At 48.7% G+C, this 15,354-nt stretch overlaps 1 protein-coding gene across 2 annotated transcripts in view; it reads left to right on the forward strand.

The window, feature by feature from the left end:
* The window catches only part of SAMM50 (SAMM50 sorting and assembly machinery component), a 46,295-nt gene that overhangs the window by 9,623 nt on the left and 21,318 nt on the right, over window positions 1-15,354 (forward strand). For both annotated transcript variants that reach the window (XM_010369640.2, XM_010369720.2), the window contains exons 3-10: window positions 737-838; window positions 4,584-4,671; window positions 9,434-9,540; window positions 10,074-10,204; window positions 10,439-10,526; window positions 13,278-13,406; window positions 13,967-14,038; window positions 15,091-15,177. In XM_010369640.2, the coding sequence (XP_010367942.1) occupies window positions 737-838; window positions 4,584-4,671; window positions 9,434-9,540; window positions 10,074-10,204; window positions 10,439-10,526; window positions 13,278-13,406; window positions 13,967-14,038; window positions 15,091-15,177 (804 nt within the window). The remainder of the gene's footprint in view (window positions 1-736; window positions 839-4,583; window positions 4,672-9,433; window positions 9,541-10,073; window positions 10,205-10,438; window positions 10,527-13,277; window positions 13,407-13,966; window positions 14,039-15,090; window positions 15,178-15,354) is intronic.

Raw genomic sequence — 15,354 nt, forward strand, 5'->3', positions numbered from 1 at the left:
AGACTGTGGGTCTCAAATGAAACCTTTCCTAAGTTTTTTAACTTTGAAATTTAAATACACTTTTCCAGTTCTTGAAGAGTTTGCTCTCTAGTGAGACTGAGAGGCGAGGGCCAATTTGAGTCAACGTTTATTGTGCCTTTCTGAAATCCCTGCAGGGTCTTTAGAAGATGCATACAGTTTTTTTTTTTTTTTTAATTTTTAAATATTTTTTGAGATGAAGTCTCACTCTGTCACCCAGGCTGGAGTGCGGTGGTGCAATCCTGGCTTATTGCAACCTCTGCCCCTTGGGTTCAACCGTTTCTCCTGCCTCAGCCTCCCAAGTAGCTGGGACTACAGGTGTGCACCACCACACCTGGCTAATTTTTCTGTGCGTGGTTATTAAATCAAGGGTCATAGCCAGCATTCATTCACAGGCCAGTGCTCAGGGTGTGTGTTGGGAAGGACAGAGGGGTTGTCTGTGGCCTGCCTGGGTTTAGGGCTCACCTGGTCCTGGGTCATCTGGCTGAGAGAATTTGTAGCTCTTGTTCACAGAAAGCACAGACCCAGCAAAGGGGAAGTCACAGTGACCAGTTTTTTGAAAAGATGTGAAAGATGGTAAAGTCCAGAAGTAAGAAGTGTGGGTTATTAAACTTGAAGAAAACCTTGACATTAATTAAACTTTGTCATTGTCTTTAGTTTTGACACCTAATCTCTTTGCCTTGTGTCATACCTAATACTGTCCCTGTGTGACTTTTAGGTGGTTGTTCAGCATGTTCATTTTGATGGACTTGGAAGGACTAAAGATGATATCATCATTTGTGAAATTGGAGATGTTTTCAAGGCCAAAAACCTAATTGAGGTAGGTGTGGTCTCTACGTGTGGGCTTTCCCAGTCTTTTCTGAGGGACTTATAAACCTCCCTATGTGGAACCACAGAGCACCCTCTGCCCCCGGCCTCTGTGCCCATCTGCCTCCTACTCCACAGGGAGCCTTGGCACCCCCAAGCTGAACCCCCTGAGTTCCTGCGTTGCCTCCTACAGACTCCAAGTATTTGCATTTGCCTTTTCCTCCTGTCTCTTATCCTGGAGAAAGAAGTGTCTGTCCTCTTGTGTTCCTCGCAGCTCTCCCAGCGCCGTGATGGGAGCCGATGGGGTTAGTGCACAGCCGTTCCCAGGCACTGTGCTGAGTTCCTGAGAGCGCACTCTCCCTTGCCGACCTCGTGGGGTGGGCGCTCATCTGGGACACACTCCGTGTCTCCTCAGGGCCCTGGCTCTGTCTGGAGCACTCTCCTTCCTGCACTGTACCCCTTTCTCGTCTCCACTGTGGGTTCCCTCTGCCTTTCTGCCCTTGGGACCACATTGAACATGCCCGGACAGAGGTCACCAGCAACTTCTTTGTGGCCGGGTCCAGCTGGCTCCTTTCAGTCTTCACTTTACTTGGCCTTTCAGCAGTGTTTGGCACTGTGGACCATTCCCACTTAAAAAAAAAAAAAGAAACTTTTTTTTTTTTTTTTTTTTTGGAGATAGAGTCTTGCTCTGTTGCCCAGGCTGGAGTGCAGTGGCACGATCTCAGCTCATTGAAACCTCTGCCTCCCAGGTTCAAAGGATTCTTGCACCTCAGTCTTCCAAGTAGCTGGGATTACAGGTCCGCGCCACCACACCTGGCTAATTTTGTCGTATTTTTAGTAGAGATGGGGTTTTGCCATGTTGGCCAGGCTGGTCTTCAACTCCTGGCCTCAAGCGATCCACCTGCCTTGGCCTGCCAAAATACTGGGATTACAGGCATGAGCCACCGTGCCCGGCCAGATTTATATTTTTTAAAAATTAAAGTAATGTAAGCACAGTAAGAAGGAAGCATAGAAAATCAAATGGTACAGAAGGGTATTGAAATGGAAAGGACACATTTCCCTACCCTGGCCAACCCCAGTCCCCTCTCCAGAGGTAACGTGGCTAACAGTTTCTTAGATATGTTGTACAAGTGTATAAACATGTATGTTCCTTAAACAGTAATGCCATTCTCTACATTTTTTTCTTTTCTGACATAAATTATGGAGATCTTTTCACATCAGTACATACCAATCTGTTGGCTATGTGGTACCTCGTTGTACACACTTTCTAACTTTTTTTTTTCTGAGACAGGGTCTTGCTCTGGTGCAAGTCTTGCTCAGGCTGGAGTCCAGTGGTGTGAGCACAGCTGACTGCAGCCTCAACCTCTTGGGTTCAAGCAATCCTCCCACCTCAGCCTCCTGAGTAGCCAGGACTGCAGGCACACATCACCATGCCTAGTTAATTTAAAAAATTTTTTTGTAGAGATGGGGTTTTGCCATGTTGTCCAGGCTGATCTCGAACTCCTGGCACAAGTGGTCCTCCCAACTTGCCCTTCCAAAGTGCTGGGATTACAGCATAAGCCACTTCACCTGGCCCTCTATATTTTATTATAAACAGTTTTCCATTGATGGGCATTTAAATTAATTTTCAGTCTTACAAACAATGCTGTACTAAACATCTTAGTGTGTCTTTGTGTACATTGACAGTGTGTTTTAGGATAAATTCCTAGAAGTGGGATTCCTGGGTCAAAGTGTGTGCACTCTGCAGTGTTCACTGATGCAGCCGTATGGCTCTGCAAAGAGGCTGCACAAGTCTACTCTCTTACAGTAGTCCATGAGACCGTCTCTTTCCCAAAATTGGGTGTTACCGTGATTTTTAAATTCTTGCCATCTTGTTAAAAGAAAAATACTATCTCATTGTTTTAAATTGCATTTGTTTAATTATGAATGAGACCCAGCATTTTTTTTTTCTCTTTATTGGTCATTCATATCTCTTTCGTGAATTAACCTGGCATCTTCTATCTTCCACCAGGTTGTTCGGCTTTTGTTTATTTGCAAGAGCTCTTTGCATATTGAAGAAATGATCGCTTTGTAGCCTCTGCTGAATGCATCTGTCCTGCTTTGTTATTTGCCTTTTGAATGTGTCTGTCCCTCCTCTTCCTTGCACTTTGCTCTTCCCTGGGCTTTGGTGACCATTTTCCCGGGTTGCTTTCCATCTCATCACAGTCATTCGCAGGCTCCATTGTCGGCTCCTTTTCCCTGTGAGCCTCCTTAAGTGTTGCTTTTCCACAAGGATCAGCCTCCTGTGTGATCTCAGCCACATCCCAGGTTTCAGTTACAGCCTGAATGCAGAGGGCTCCCCATGCTCTATTTCTAGCTAGCTCCTCTGTGTTGAGCTGTAGCCCTGACTATGCAACTGCCAACTAAACATTTCCTCATGGCATTGCCACAGCCGTCTCCAGCTCCATGGGGCTGAGATCTGAAGTCGTCTCTTTTCCATCCGTCTGCCCTGCCTGTCTTGCCATCTCTATTCCTGACTTCTCTAATGGTGTTCAGCATTAGCCCAGTGCTAAGCCCCGAGCTGCAGTTTTAGTAGCCTCTTTGTTCTTCTCATGTGCTCTACCTAGGCAGTGGCGGTGTCCTCTGGCCCCCTGCCTATGAAATGTCTCCAGGGTCTGTCCTCCCCTCCAGTCCCATGGCCCGCACCGGGCCTGCCTTCACCCCAGCCCCTGAAGCTGCTGCCAGAGCACCCCCTGCATCCTTCAGGCTTCTCCCATCGGGGCAGAATTCCGAATTCGTCCGTGTGATCCTTTCTTTCTCACCAGGAAATGTGATCCCTTATCTCTCCTGCTGACAGTTCTGCAGTGACTCCCTTTCACCTGCAGGGTGGAATCTCAACTTTCCTTATCACATGAGGGTCTTTCCTTCTCTGTGTCCTCAGCACTTGCCTGCCTTACCTTCCTTGTACCTGCCCTTCCAACAAGAATGGGCTCCGTGCATCAGAAGGAACTGCTGTTCTCAGTGAAGAAAGGACACGAAGTCGAACATTTCTAACAGTAGTCAGAGATGGTTAGAAAGGCCGGGCGCAGCGGCTCACGCCTGGCATCCCAGCACTTTGGGAGGCCGAGGCAGGTGGATCACCTGAGGTCAGGGGTTCGAGACCAGCCTGGCCAACGTGGTGAAATCCTGTGTCTACTAAACATACAAAAACTGTTAGCTTGGTGTGGTGGTACATGCCTGCAATCCCAGCTACTCAGAAGGTCGAGGCAGGAGAATGGCTTGAACCTGGGAGGCAGAGCTTGCAGTGAGCCGAGATCACATTTTTGTACTACAGCCCGGGTGGCAGAACGAAACTCTGTCTCAAAAAAAAAAAAAAAAAAAACAGGAAAAAAGAAAAAAAAAAGAAAATAAAGAAATGAATAGAAAATGGAAACACCACAAAAAGGTGTGCGTTTCTTCCTCAAAGGGAGATCTGAAAGAAATGAAAAGGCAGGCACACACATGTGTCTTTCTTCTGGGTTAATTGTGTTGTTTATATGAAGGCGATTATGTGATGCACACTCTTGATGCTGAGGCTTGGTTTTGCGCTTGTGAATGGGCATTTTTGTTGCCCCTGGGGGGCTTTTCCCTTCTGTCGTGTGGCGGGTCTTGGTAGTACTCTCTGCTCAGTGATCTGACTTAGCACCAAATGGTAAACTACCAGCCTCGCCATGTGGCTGCCATTTTCTGTTTCTGTGTCTTAGAAGAATATATTACCTGCTTTTTTCTGCATTTTATAGGTAATGCGGAAATCTCACGAAGCCCGTGAAAAATTGCTCCGTCTTGGAATTTTTAGACAAGTGGATGTTTTGATTGACACATGTCAAGGTACATATTGTGATGTAGTATCTTTATAATTCCCTTTCTGTCCATCACAGAAAAGCTGTTTCTGTGGCCGGATGCAGATGTGGGCAGCAGAGCACCCCTCCCTGCTGTGTAGAACCTGAAAGCTGATCAAACAGGTAGTCCTTGAGTTAGCAGTCTCAGGGAAGGGACTGGATTTTTTGTTTGTTTTTGGAGAGAGGTCTTGCTCTATTGCCCAGGCTGGTCTGGAATTGTTGTATTCAAGCGATCTTCCTGCCTCAGCCTCCTGAGTAGCTGGGATTACAGGTGCGGGCCTGAATTTTTGTATGAGGCCGGGGAGGAATGGTGAACTTTGAGGATACTGTTGTGTAAACCCCCGGACTGCACGGGGGCCTGAGAATGACTCTCAAGCAGGGTGCCAGGCTTTGTTCATATAGCCCAGCGCAGCACTGTGCAGACCTCATCTCGGCGTGTGCTTTCAAAAGAGGAGGGAATCCAATTTCCATTTTAGTTTTTGCTCATTTTCTTGTTGCTGTGTGATACTGGGCACGTTTCTCAACATTTCTTCTTTGGCTAGTGAGCACCTGCATGGAGGCTGGCCCTGTGCAGGCCCCAGAGCCAGACACAGCAGCACACGGGGCGTGGTCTCCTTCTGCCGGGCTTCGGTCATAGCAGCACACAGGGCATGGTCTCCTCCTGAAGGGGCTTCGGTCAGTGGGGCTAGGTTGGGGGCAGACCAGTAAGTGATGGCAGCACAGTCGCTATGCTGTGCTGTAAGAGGCTGAAGGAGGAAACAGCTTCACCTGGCCAGGGCATTAGAGGGGGATCAGAGAGGGTGTCACCAAAGGGGTGATGTCTGAGCTGAGACCTAGAAGATGCATCTAAGCGAGTATGGGGAGAAGGGCTGAGTCAGTCTGGGGAGAAGGACTGGTAGTGAGGTGGAGTGAAGCGTGTTCTGGGGACGGGGATAGCATTGACCAGGCCCACGCCAGAGGGAGAGTGGCTCACTGGGTGGACCACAAGTGTAGGAAGAGCTGGAGTGCAGGTCAGGGGAATGGAGTGCCGGAAGATAAGGAAGAAAAGCTGTTAGGAGCCCAGACCATGGCGAGCCTAACACGGCACGGTAGAGTTCTCACTTTAGTCTGAATTCAGCAGACATCGTTGAAAAATAAATAGTTTGGAATGAATCTGTGAATAAGTAAACTATTCAGAATTGAATGGGGGGTAATTTTGCGAAGGCCTAGATAAGACAATGTAGGAAAATGCTTGCAAAAGATAAGATGCTAGATAAACGAAGGACATTTTCATTATTTGGAATGTAGTTTCAGCCAACACTAACAGAGACCTCAAAAAACAGTGGCTTAGACAAGAGAGAAGTCTCCATCTCTCCACACAGCTGGGAGACTGCCAAGGGCTGGTGTGGTGCTGCGTTCCCTGAGGTCACCTTGGGCTGGCGTGGTTTCCTGTGGTTCCCTGGGGTCACCTTGGGCCAGTGTGGTGCCTTGTTCTCTGAAGTCACCTTGGGCTAGTGTGGTTTCCTGAGGTCACTTTGGGCTGGTGTGGTCCTTCATTCCCTGAGGTCACCCTGGGCTGGTGTATTTTCTCCCATGGTGTCTTGTTGCTTTGTCATCCCTAGGGTCCCCGAGTCCCTCTGGTGGCTGAGCACCAGCATCGGGGAGGAGCACAGGGGGTTGAAAGGGCTTACCCCTCCCTTTAAGCACCTGTCCTACACGGCACTGCTCTCATCCCATTGGCCAGGACTTAATCACTTGGCCACACCTAGGTGCAAGGGAGGCTGGGAAGTAAAGCCTGGGTGGCTAGGTACTCTGCTAAAAATCAAGGATTCAATTACCATTAAAACAGGGGTTCTCAGGCCAGGCGTGTAGCTCATGCCTGTAATTCCAGCACTTCTGGAGGCCGAGGCAAGTGGATCACGAGGTCAGGAGTTCAAGACCAGCCTGGTCAAGGTACGGAAACCCTGTCTCTACTAAAAATACAAAAATTAGCTGGGCGTAGTGGCGCACGCCTGTAATCCCAGCTACTCGGGAGGCTGAGGCAGGAAAATCACTTGAACTCGGGAGGCAGAGGTTGCAGTGAGCTGAGATTGCGTCACTGCACTCCAGCCTGGGTGACAGAGCAAGACTCTGTCTCAAAACAAAAACAAACAAACAAAAACCAGGGGTTCTCAGAGTGTGGGCCTGGACCAGCTGTGCTACTGTCACCTGTTGGAAATATGATGACACCGAAGAAGGAACTCTGGGGGCGGGGATGAGAGCGGCCTGTGGCAAATGAGCCAGCTGTGTGGTTCTGATGTGTGCTCAAGCTGGGGAACTACTGGACTAATGAAAGGGAAGAGATAGCGGGAGACAACCTCTCCACACTTCAGAGTCCTGGAATACTAACACTAGTACCCACGCGGCCCTGCAGGAAGCGGTTATCTGCATATAACCATTAGATCCTCACAGAACCCTGGTGAAGTGTCATTACGATTAAAAAAAAAAAATACAGGTTGAGTATCCCTTATCCGAAATGTTTGGAACCAGAAGTGTTTTGCATTTTGGATCTTTTTGGATTTTGGAATATTTGCATTGTACCTGTGAACATTCCTAACCGCTAAATCCGAAATCCAAAATGCTCCAGTGAGCATTTCCTTTAAGTGTCATGTCAGTGCTCAAAAAGTTTTAGATTTGGAATGCTCAACCTGTATTTTCCAGCTAGTGAAACCAAGGCTCAGAGAGGCTTAAGTAACTTGCCCAGGGCAAACAAGTGAGTGAGACACTTCCGGTACCCAAGACCCGACCCACTCACTACCTGGGATGCAAGTTATCTCCTTGTAGCAAAGGTAGATTTTTTTTTTTTTTTTTTTAGAGAGAAGTTCTCGCCCCGTCATTCGGGCTAGAGTGCGGTAGCAGTCATAGCTCACTGCACCCTCCAACTGCTGGCTCGAGTTTTGTTGGAGGCATTTGTTTTTCGCTCTCTCCTGTCCCTGTTGTAAACGTGCCCTTGTAGGTGGTCAGCTGGTCCACCTCTGCAGAGGCTCTCCACCTAGGCTGCATGTTAGGATAACATGCAGGAGCTTAGATGGCTTAGGGCAGGGAAGCTCCTCCGTGTGGACTGTGATGATGGATCCGTGTCACTGTAACAGGCAGCAGCACGTGTGACCCCTAATGTCAACTCTGGACTTGAGTTAATAATTGGTGTGAGTATTGGTTTATCATTTGTGACAAATGAACCACACATGTGAGGTGTTAGTGTGTGTCAGGGTAAGGAGAGGTTCATGGAAACTCTGTGCTTTTCGCTTTATCTTTTTTTTTCCCCCAACCCGCCATTGCTGGCCCCAATTCTTTATCTTTCTGTGAGCCTAGAGCTGCTCTAAGAAATAAAGTCCACTAAATAAAAAATTAAAAAAAAAAAAAAGAGAGAAAGAAAGAAAAGATGGTGCCAGGCGCAGGGTCTCATGCCTGTGATCCCAGCACTTTGGGAGGCCAAGGCGGGCAGATCACAAGGTCAGGAGTTCGAGACCAGCCTGGCCAACATGGCGAAACCCCATCTCTACTAAACAAACAAAAAATATTAGCCGGGTGTGGCAGCAGGTGCCTGAGGCTACTCCAGCTACTCCGGAGGCTGAGGCAGGAGAATTGCTTGAAGCTGGGAGGTAGAGGTTGCGGTGAGCTGAGATCACACCTCTGTACTCCATCCTGGGTGATGGAACGAGGCTGCATCTCGAAAAAAAAGAAAAGACGGTACTGAGGCTCCGTCATAGACCTGTTGGGCCTGACTTTTTAGAGCGTTATCTGGGCATCTTCGTATTTTGACAGTTGCCCAGATGCATCTAGATGTCCAGCCAGGACTGAGCACCCCTACTGTGTGAAAGGCAGGAGTCACCTTTCCTTCCTGTGAGAGGCCACGCACTCCTACGGAGACCAGCCCACTCCGCACAAGGCATCCCAGTGCCATGGTGGGTCACGAGGTGCTTGCTTCCAGCTCAGACCCAAATCACACCTGGTGTGGGGGAGGACAGACGTGCCTCTTACACACAGTAACACAGTAAACAATCTCACGTTTATCTTCAAGGGTTACTGACATCCTTATTGTCATGTGATTTCCACATTTTCATGTCAGTTGGATTGAGACCCCAAATATTTTCAAGGACCTCTCTAATGGCAGAACAGATTCCTTTAGCAAATATTGTTTGCTTAAGTGTGCTTAAGCGAATAATGCTACTTACAGTTATCTCCTTGTAGCAAAGGTAGATTTTTTTTTTTTTTTTAGAGACAAGTTCTCGCCCCGTCATTCGGGCTAGAGTGCAGTAGCAGTCATAGCTCACTGCACCCTCCAACTGCTGGCTCAAGTGATCTTCTCACCTCAGCCTCTCAAATAGTTGAGACTATATGTGCTCGCTGCCACATCTGGCTAATTTTTAACATTTTTTAGAGACAGGGTCTTGGTATGTTGCCAGGGCTGGTCTTGAACTCCCGGCCTGAAAGTGATCCTCCCACCTCATCCTCCCAAAGCACTGTGATTACAGACCTGAGTTGCCATGCGCAGCCCTGTTTATTGATATATTCTACCAGAGAAACCAGAAACATTATTTTTTGGTGTAGAGGTGTGCAATATTTTGATTTTGTTGGGAGCTTTCTTTTAAACATTCTCATGATGATATTATTTTCCAAAGGAGATTGTAAAATAGAATGAACCTTCAGATAGCTTTTTGTCTTCTTTAGCAATGGGAACCCAAAGTAAAATAACATCCTAGCTGTCTTATTGTTTAATATTTTTTATTTAGGTGATGATGCACTTCCAAATGGGTTAGACGTTACCTTTGAAGTAACTGAATTAAGGAGATTAACCGGCAGTTATAACACCATGGTTGGAAACAATGAAGGCAGTATGGTATGCTACAGGCTTTTTATTTTCTTATATTGGAACTTTGATTGGGAACTTGTACACTGTGACTGCATTCTAAAAGCTGATAATAGTTTCAAAATTCGGTCATTTCGTTTACCTTAATCTGTTGTTATTTGTGGTTTCTCTTTAGTCACCCTAGAATTGGTGATAATATGTTTTGGGTTGTTTGATAACAATGTTAACGTCAGTAATTAGGAATGATTTGGAGAATGTTCATATTAATAGTCTCTTGTTCAAATTCCTTTAAACTGTAAATCTGTAGAACTTAACATTCTTGAGCTTCACAGGTGGCAAGGTTAGCTTGTCCTTTGCATTAATCAGGTTTGAATGCAGGATGTGAGCACTCAGCAGCGGCATGTTTTAAAGAATGAAAAGACTAGATCTGTAGTTAGCATTTTCCTTCTGTTTTTACAAAACTCCCTTTGCTAGCATAGTCTTTATCCAAAGTTCGCATTCCTTCAATTTAGATCACTACTATGTTACTATGTTTTGGTTTGTTTTGTTTTTTTCCCTCCTAGGTACTTGGCCTCAAGCTCCCTAATCTTCTTGGTCGTGCAGAGAAGGTGACCTTTCAGTTTTCCTATGGAACAAAAGAAACTTCGTATGGCCTGTCCTTCTTCAAACCACGGCCCGGAAACTTCGAAAGAAAGTAGGAAGCCCAGCAGATCATTGAGTACACTGGCCTGATAGAAAAGTTAAAATAGATGGCTTATTTGTGAAAAGAACCATGACAGAATCAGCTGCCACTTCCGCAGTGACCACATGCTGTAGATTTCCTCTTGAAGAGGAACCCCATGGGCGTAGTGTTGTATCTGTTGATTTAAATGTGTGCAAGTTCTAATCACTGTTTCAGCTTTTAAAGCTCTATCCCATTGTCTCCTAGTTTCTCTGTAAACTTATATAAAGTTACTGGACAGTTCCCTTGGAGCTCACTGCGGGAGACGGACAGAGGAATGTCAGCTGAGTACAGTGTGAGTAGCATTTCAGTCCTTCCCTCTGGGCTTGGGGGGAAACAGGGTGCCTTTTTCATTGATTCCCAAAGGCAGCAAGAGGGCAGCATGGGGACCACAGGCCCTCTGCCCTTCACACCAGCTACTTCTTGGCTGGGTACCTCTTCTCTAGCCAAGTACAGGCTGCCAGGAGCCCAAGAGTGGCTGATGCCAGTGTTAGCAGCTCCTTAACCTGGTTCTGACTACCTGAGGCACATCGGTTGTCCTTCCCCGTATGTGTGGAGACCGACAGTTTCTCATAGTCAGCAGAGTTGGTCAGATCACTGGAAGGTTTTTGTTTTTGTTTCTTTTTTTTTTTTGAGACAGAGGTTTGCTGTTCTTGTCGCCGAGGCTGGAGTACAATGGCACGATCTCAGCTCACTGCAACCTCCACCTCCCGGGTTCAAGTGATTCTCCTGCTTCAGCCTCCCAAGTAGCTGGGACTACAGGTGTGCACCACCATGTCCAGCTAATTTTTGTATGTTTAGTAGAGATACAGGTTTCATTATGTTGGCCAGGCTGGTCTCGAACTCCTGACCTCAAGTGATCTGCCCATCTCAGCCTCCCAAAGTGCTGGGATTACAGGCGTGAGTCACTGCGCCTGGTCTGGAAGGTTTCATTTTTGGTTCACACCTAAGTTTACACCTAGAAAGGTATGATTAAATACCACCATTGGAATTCATACCATTTGGCCTTTTTGGGGCTTTATGATAACCTGCTCTTTTTTCCCCTTCCTTTCTCCACTGTTCCTGACTCCTCTTGTTCTGGGCTTTGGTTCATGCGGAGAGCCCTGAGATAAAATACTATGTAAGAGTCAGTCCCCACGTGTGGTCTTCAGACCAGCAGCATCGGCCTCAGCTGTGGGCTTGCTAGAAACGCACATTCATGGGTCCCACCTTGAGCTGCCAAATCCGACTCACAGGGAGTGGGGCTCGGGAAGCTTTGAGCATGCTCTCCTTCCAAGAACCCAAACAGAAGCCCTGGAGGCGATCGCCTGGGCTTGGACTCCCCGTCTCCCTTAGGGCTGTGCGACCTCAGGCAAATGACTCATCTGTGAAATGAAGGACAGGAACGTGCGGCCCTAGGCCATTGTGGGGCTTGGACGAGAGGTGTGGTAAAACTCCTGATGCGGCTCATGGCGCAGTGTAGGTGCTTGAGGTGCGTTAGTGTCCTGCGCCTCTGGGCCTTGCAGACCAAGGCCATGAGAACTCGGAGCATGCAGAGGCGGGCCAGGTAGACTCCAGGTTTGAGATGGAGACGGGAGAATCTGGGCACATTTGCAGTTTCATTTCCTTCTCTCCAGATTTTCTTGTCTGGAAGGGAACAGCCCTCAGACACCCTTCTGCTTCGATACCGTCGTTGGATGCCCTCTGGTGGGGCCGTGGAGGGGACATCCGGGGCACATGCTGCTCTCTGCAGCCCGCAGTGCTCCAGCAGGTCTCCATGTGCCTGTGTGCGCCCGCAGTGCTCAGGCTCCTGGGAGCTTAGCCACCCTTCTCCCTGGTGTCGTGCTTCATCTCTTTCTAAGCCTTTTTAAAGAGCAGATTTTTAGGAGAGTAGAAATACCTTATTTTTTCACAAGGAATAGCAGAGATGAAAGACACCAAAGTGTAGTCTCGGCCCTGGGGCGGGTGCAGGTAGAGCAGAGGAGGAAAGGGGAGGGCAGAGACCTTGTCACTGGCAGCCCTGAAACTGAGCTCCTGGAGGTACAGACCACATCATACTGAGTGGTATCCTTGGGGCCCATGTCAGGTCTTCTAAGGAATGAAGAAATGATTTAGGAAGCTCTATACCTCCCACAGGCATTTGGGAAAGTGCCTGAGTCCTAGGTGGCCCTAAGTGTAGAGATGGTGGCTGTGCAGGCTGCCCCTCCTGTACCGGCTCCCCAGTGCCTCTGGCACAGTGTCCTGTGGGTGCTGAGGTGGGTACCTCTCACCATGAGGGCGGGATAGAGGCCCCACTCACCCAGTGGCCTGGAGTTCAATTGCAAGCCTGAGGGCTAGAGAGTGCCCAGCATGGGATACCTCCTGGGGAGTATGGGGTGGCCTGGCCTCCTCGTAAGAGTTAAATCACTGTCCCACCACTTCCCAAAGCCACCGAACATCGTTCACTGTTCAGAAAACATTTCTCCGAGACAGAAATCTAAGATGAGCTGTCCTGGCATCAGGAAAGAGAGTGTCAGGCTGGGAAGCAGGTCCTACCTGCTTGGACCCCAGAATTCACCCAGCTCAGGCCTCTGCTGCAGGAAGGATCCTCTTGCCTCCCACAGAACTCTTTTCTCTGCCGCCTTCTCTCTGGGCTTGTGCAAGTTGCTGGGTTGCAAGGCCTGGCTTCAGACAGGGTCAGGTGGACCAGGTGGGGTGCGTGCCATCAGATCGTCTTAGATGTCTTACCCCTTACAAAGAAGCGGGAAAGAGACGGTGCCTGTCGATGAAACAGCTGCCTGCAGCCCTCAGACCAGCCCTGTCCCTTACCTGGGGTACAGTCCTGCTACTTAGAGCAGTATTGCCTTTGGTTGTTCACAACTTTCCCGCTTTCTTCCTTTGCCCTTCTTCCCTCTGGTTTTCTCTTCCCCTTCTTCTCTTCTTCCCCTTCTCCCTCTCTCTCATCATTTACAAAAAATTATTTTAGGTATTTAGTTCATTGTTTCATGATGCCTCATTCCAGAAAATGATTTGCAACAACTTCCTAAGTACATGTGGTCCGGAAAGATGTCTCATTTCTGTGTTGCAGTTTCCCATATGGAAGACCAGCCACACCGTCAAATGGGAAGGCGTGTGGCGAGAACTGGGCTGCCTCTCCAGGACGGCGTCATTTGCTGTTCGAAAAGAAAGCGGACATTCACTGAAATCATCTCTTTCGGTAACCGTGTCTCTTAGTTGGAGTAAATAATTTTGTTGATGGAACCATGCTATGCCTTGGAAAAACAGTCTTTGCCGATATCGGGGCTGACTGAGAAGCGTCGCCCAGACGGAGTGTCCACAGTGGCGGCCCCTGCTCCCCGAAGGCTTGTGGTGTCCTGCCCCGTGTTGTCCTTTCCAAATAATGTCAGTGGTAACAGGAAGAGGCGTGCTTCAGAGCTGACTGGAATTTCAGCTTTCAAAAAGGAGGAACCTGGTTGAGCTGACTTAGGCCAGGGCAGTCGAGCTCCTTGAGAGAATGAACCCAGTGGCGGGTGTTCAACGCCCACATAGTGAGCAGGAATCGTTTATTCAGTTGAAGCTCAAGTCTCAGTGTGGACGTCTCAGTGTCCTCCTATGTAAGATAGGGACGGTCACCCTCACTTCCTCCAAGGGCTCTGTGAACATGGAATGACGTGATAGTTGTAGAGTGCTGGCGTGGTGGCCCGCGTGCTGTGAGTGCTCATGGTTGTCTGATAGAACTGCTGGAAGTGAAAATACCCCACTTCAAATTTCTTTCAGCACGCCATGGTCATCGATTCTCGGAATTCTTCCATCTTACCAAGAAGAGGTGCTTTGCTGAAAGTTAACCAGGTAGTGTTGTTTCACCTGTGACCCCGCAGGGGGAGGGGAGCCAGCTTTGGACGGTAAAGTCCCGGTGGGCTGGGTGGCCCTGGGGATGGGCAGTCCCACAGAGTAATTGCACGTGCAGTATCGCTTGTGAGGGTCGCCAGCTCCACTCTCAGGGCTTCGAGCCCGGGAATTGTTCCCTATCCCCTGCAGTTCAGTCTTGTGCCTTCACAGAACCCAAGGTGGGGGTAAGGCTGTGGCATCCTTGATGAGGGTCTGTAATAGGCCAGGAGGAGGGCTGTGACTTGGTGTTACCCGGGAGAGAGTGCCCGAAGGCAGGGATCATCCCTCAACGGCTGCAGAGCAGGTGCAGGTGCATCGTGGCAGCAGGAGGTGCTGGAGGAATGGTCTTCACCACCTTAGAGGAGTGTGCGTCTCTGCTGGTGTTGGAGGCAGGCTGTTAGTCCGTCTTTGGGTTGCCCTCTTGTTGGAGGCCGGGGCATAGTTCTTTACCATAAGGTACCTACAAGGTGCAGGCACAGTGAAGAGCCCACCTTGGTGGCTTGAGAGTGAGGGCAGTAGGGGCTGCACTGAACCCTGAGGCTTCCCCGAGCAGCTACCCTCGCTCCGGCCAGTGGTGGTTAGGTGTTGTCAAGCAGGGCAAAAGCCCAGGGGTGCCTGACCTTCAGTTTCAGAGGAGCAACTAGAAATCAGGTTTTTATACAAAATAGCTCACATTGTGAAAGGTCAGCTGAGTTTTTCCCCAAACGCTGATAAAGCCAACGAGCCGAGCCGCCCGTGCTGAGCTCTGTGTTCAGACACTTGGGTTGCCAGTGCGCCCCGCACACAGCCAGGGGGCGGCCTCGGCATCGCTTGGATCTGCTGATCCTCCATCCCAGTCTGTCCACTGTTGCTGTCCGCAACAATTAGGGTGTGGCTTCTAGGAGACAGAACTTTCTGTTGCCTTTTAAAAAAATACAAAACAGCAAAATTAAATCCTGATGCAAAAACATGATTCTGTAGCTCCTGTAATAAGTCCGTTTGCTGCCTTCGACCTGAGCGCTCTTTCCCTGCAGGAACTGGCAGGCTACACTGGCGGGGATGTGCGCTTCATCAAAGAAGATTTTGAACTTCAGTTGAACAAGCAACTCATATTTGATTCGGTGAGTATCTAATGGATGCTGGCACCTGCACTGTCAGCCCTTACTTTGGGGATCTTACCACAGAATCTTAGCTCCTGAATATCTAAAGCACAGAGTGGAAGCCTGAGCGGTGATGCTTAACCTTTGATATTTCCAGTTTAGCCAGATTTGCAGGCAGTCTGGGGAGAAGCGATCATT

The sequence above is a fragment of the Rhinopithecus roxellana genome, chromosome 13 (assembly GCF_007565055.1).
Source record: "Rhinopithecus roxellana isolate Shanxi Qingling chromosome 13, ASM756505v1, whole genome shotgun sequence".
Classification (NCBI taxonomy): Eukaryota; Metazoa; Chordata; class Mammalia; order Primates; family Cercopithecidae; genus Rhinopithecus; species Rhinopithecus roxellana.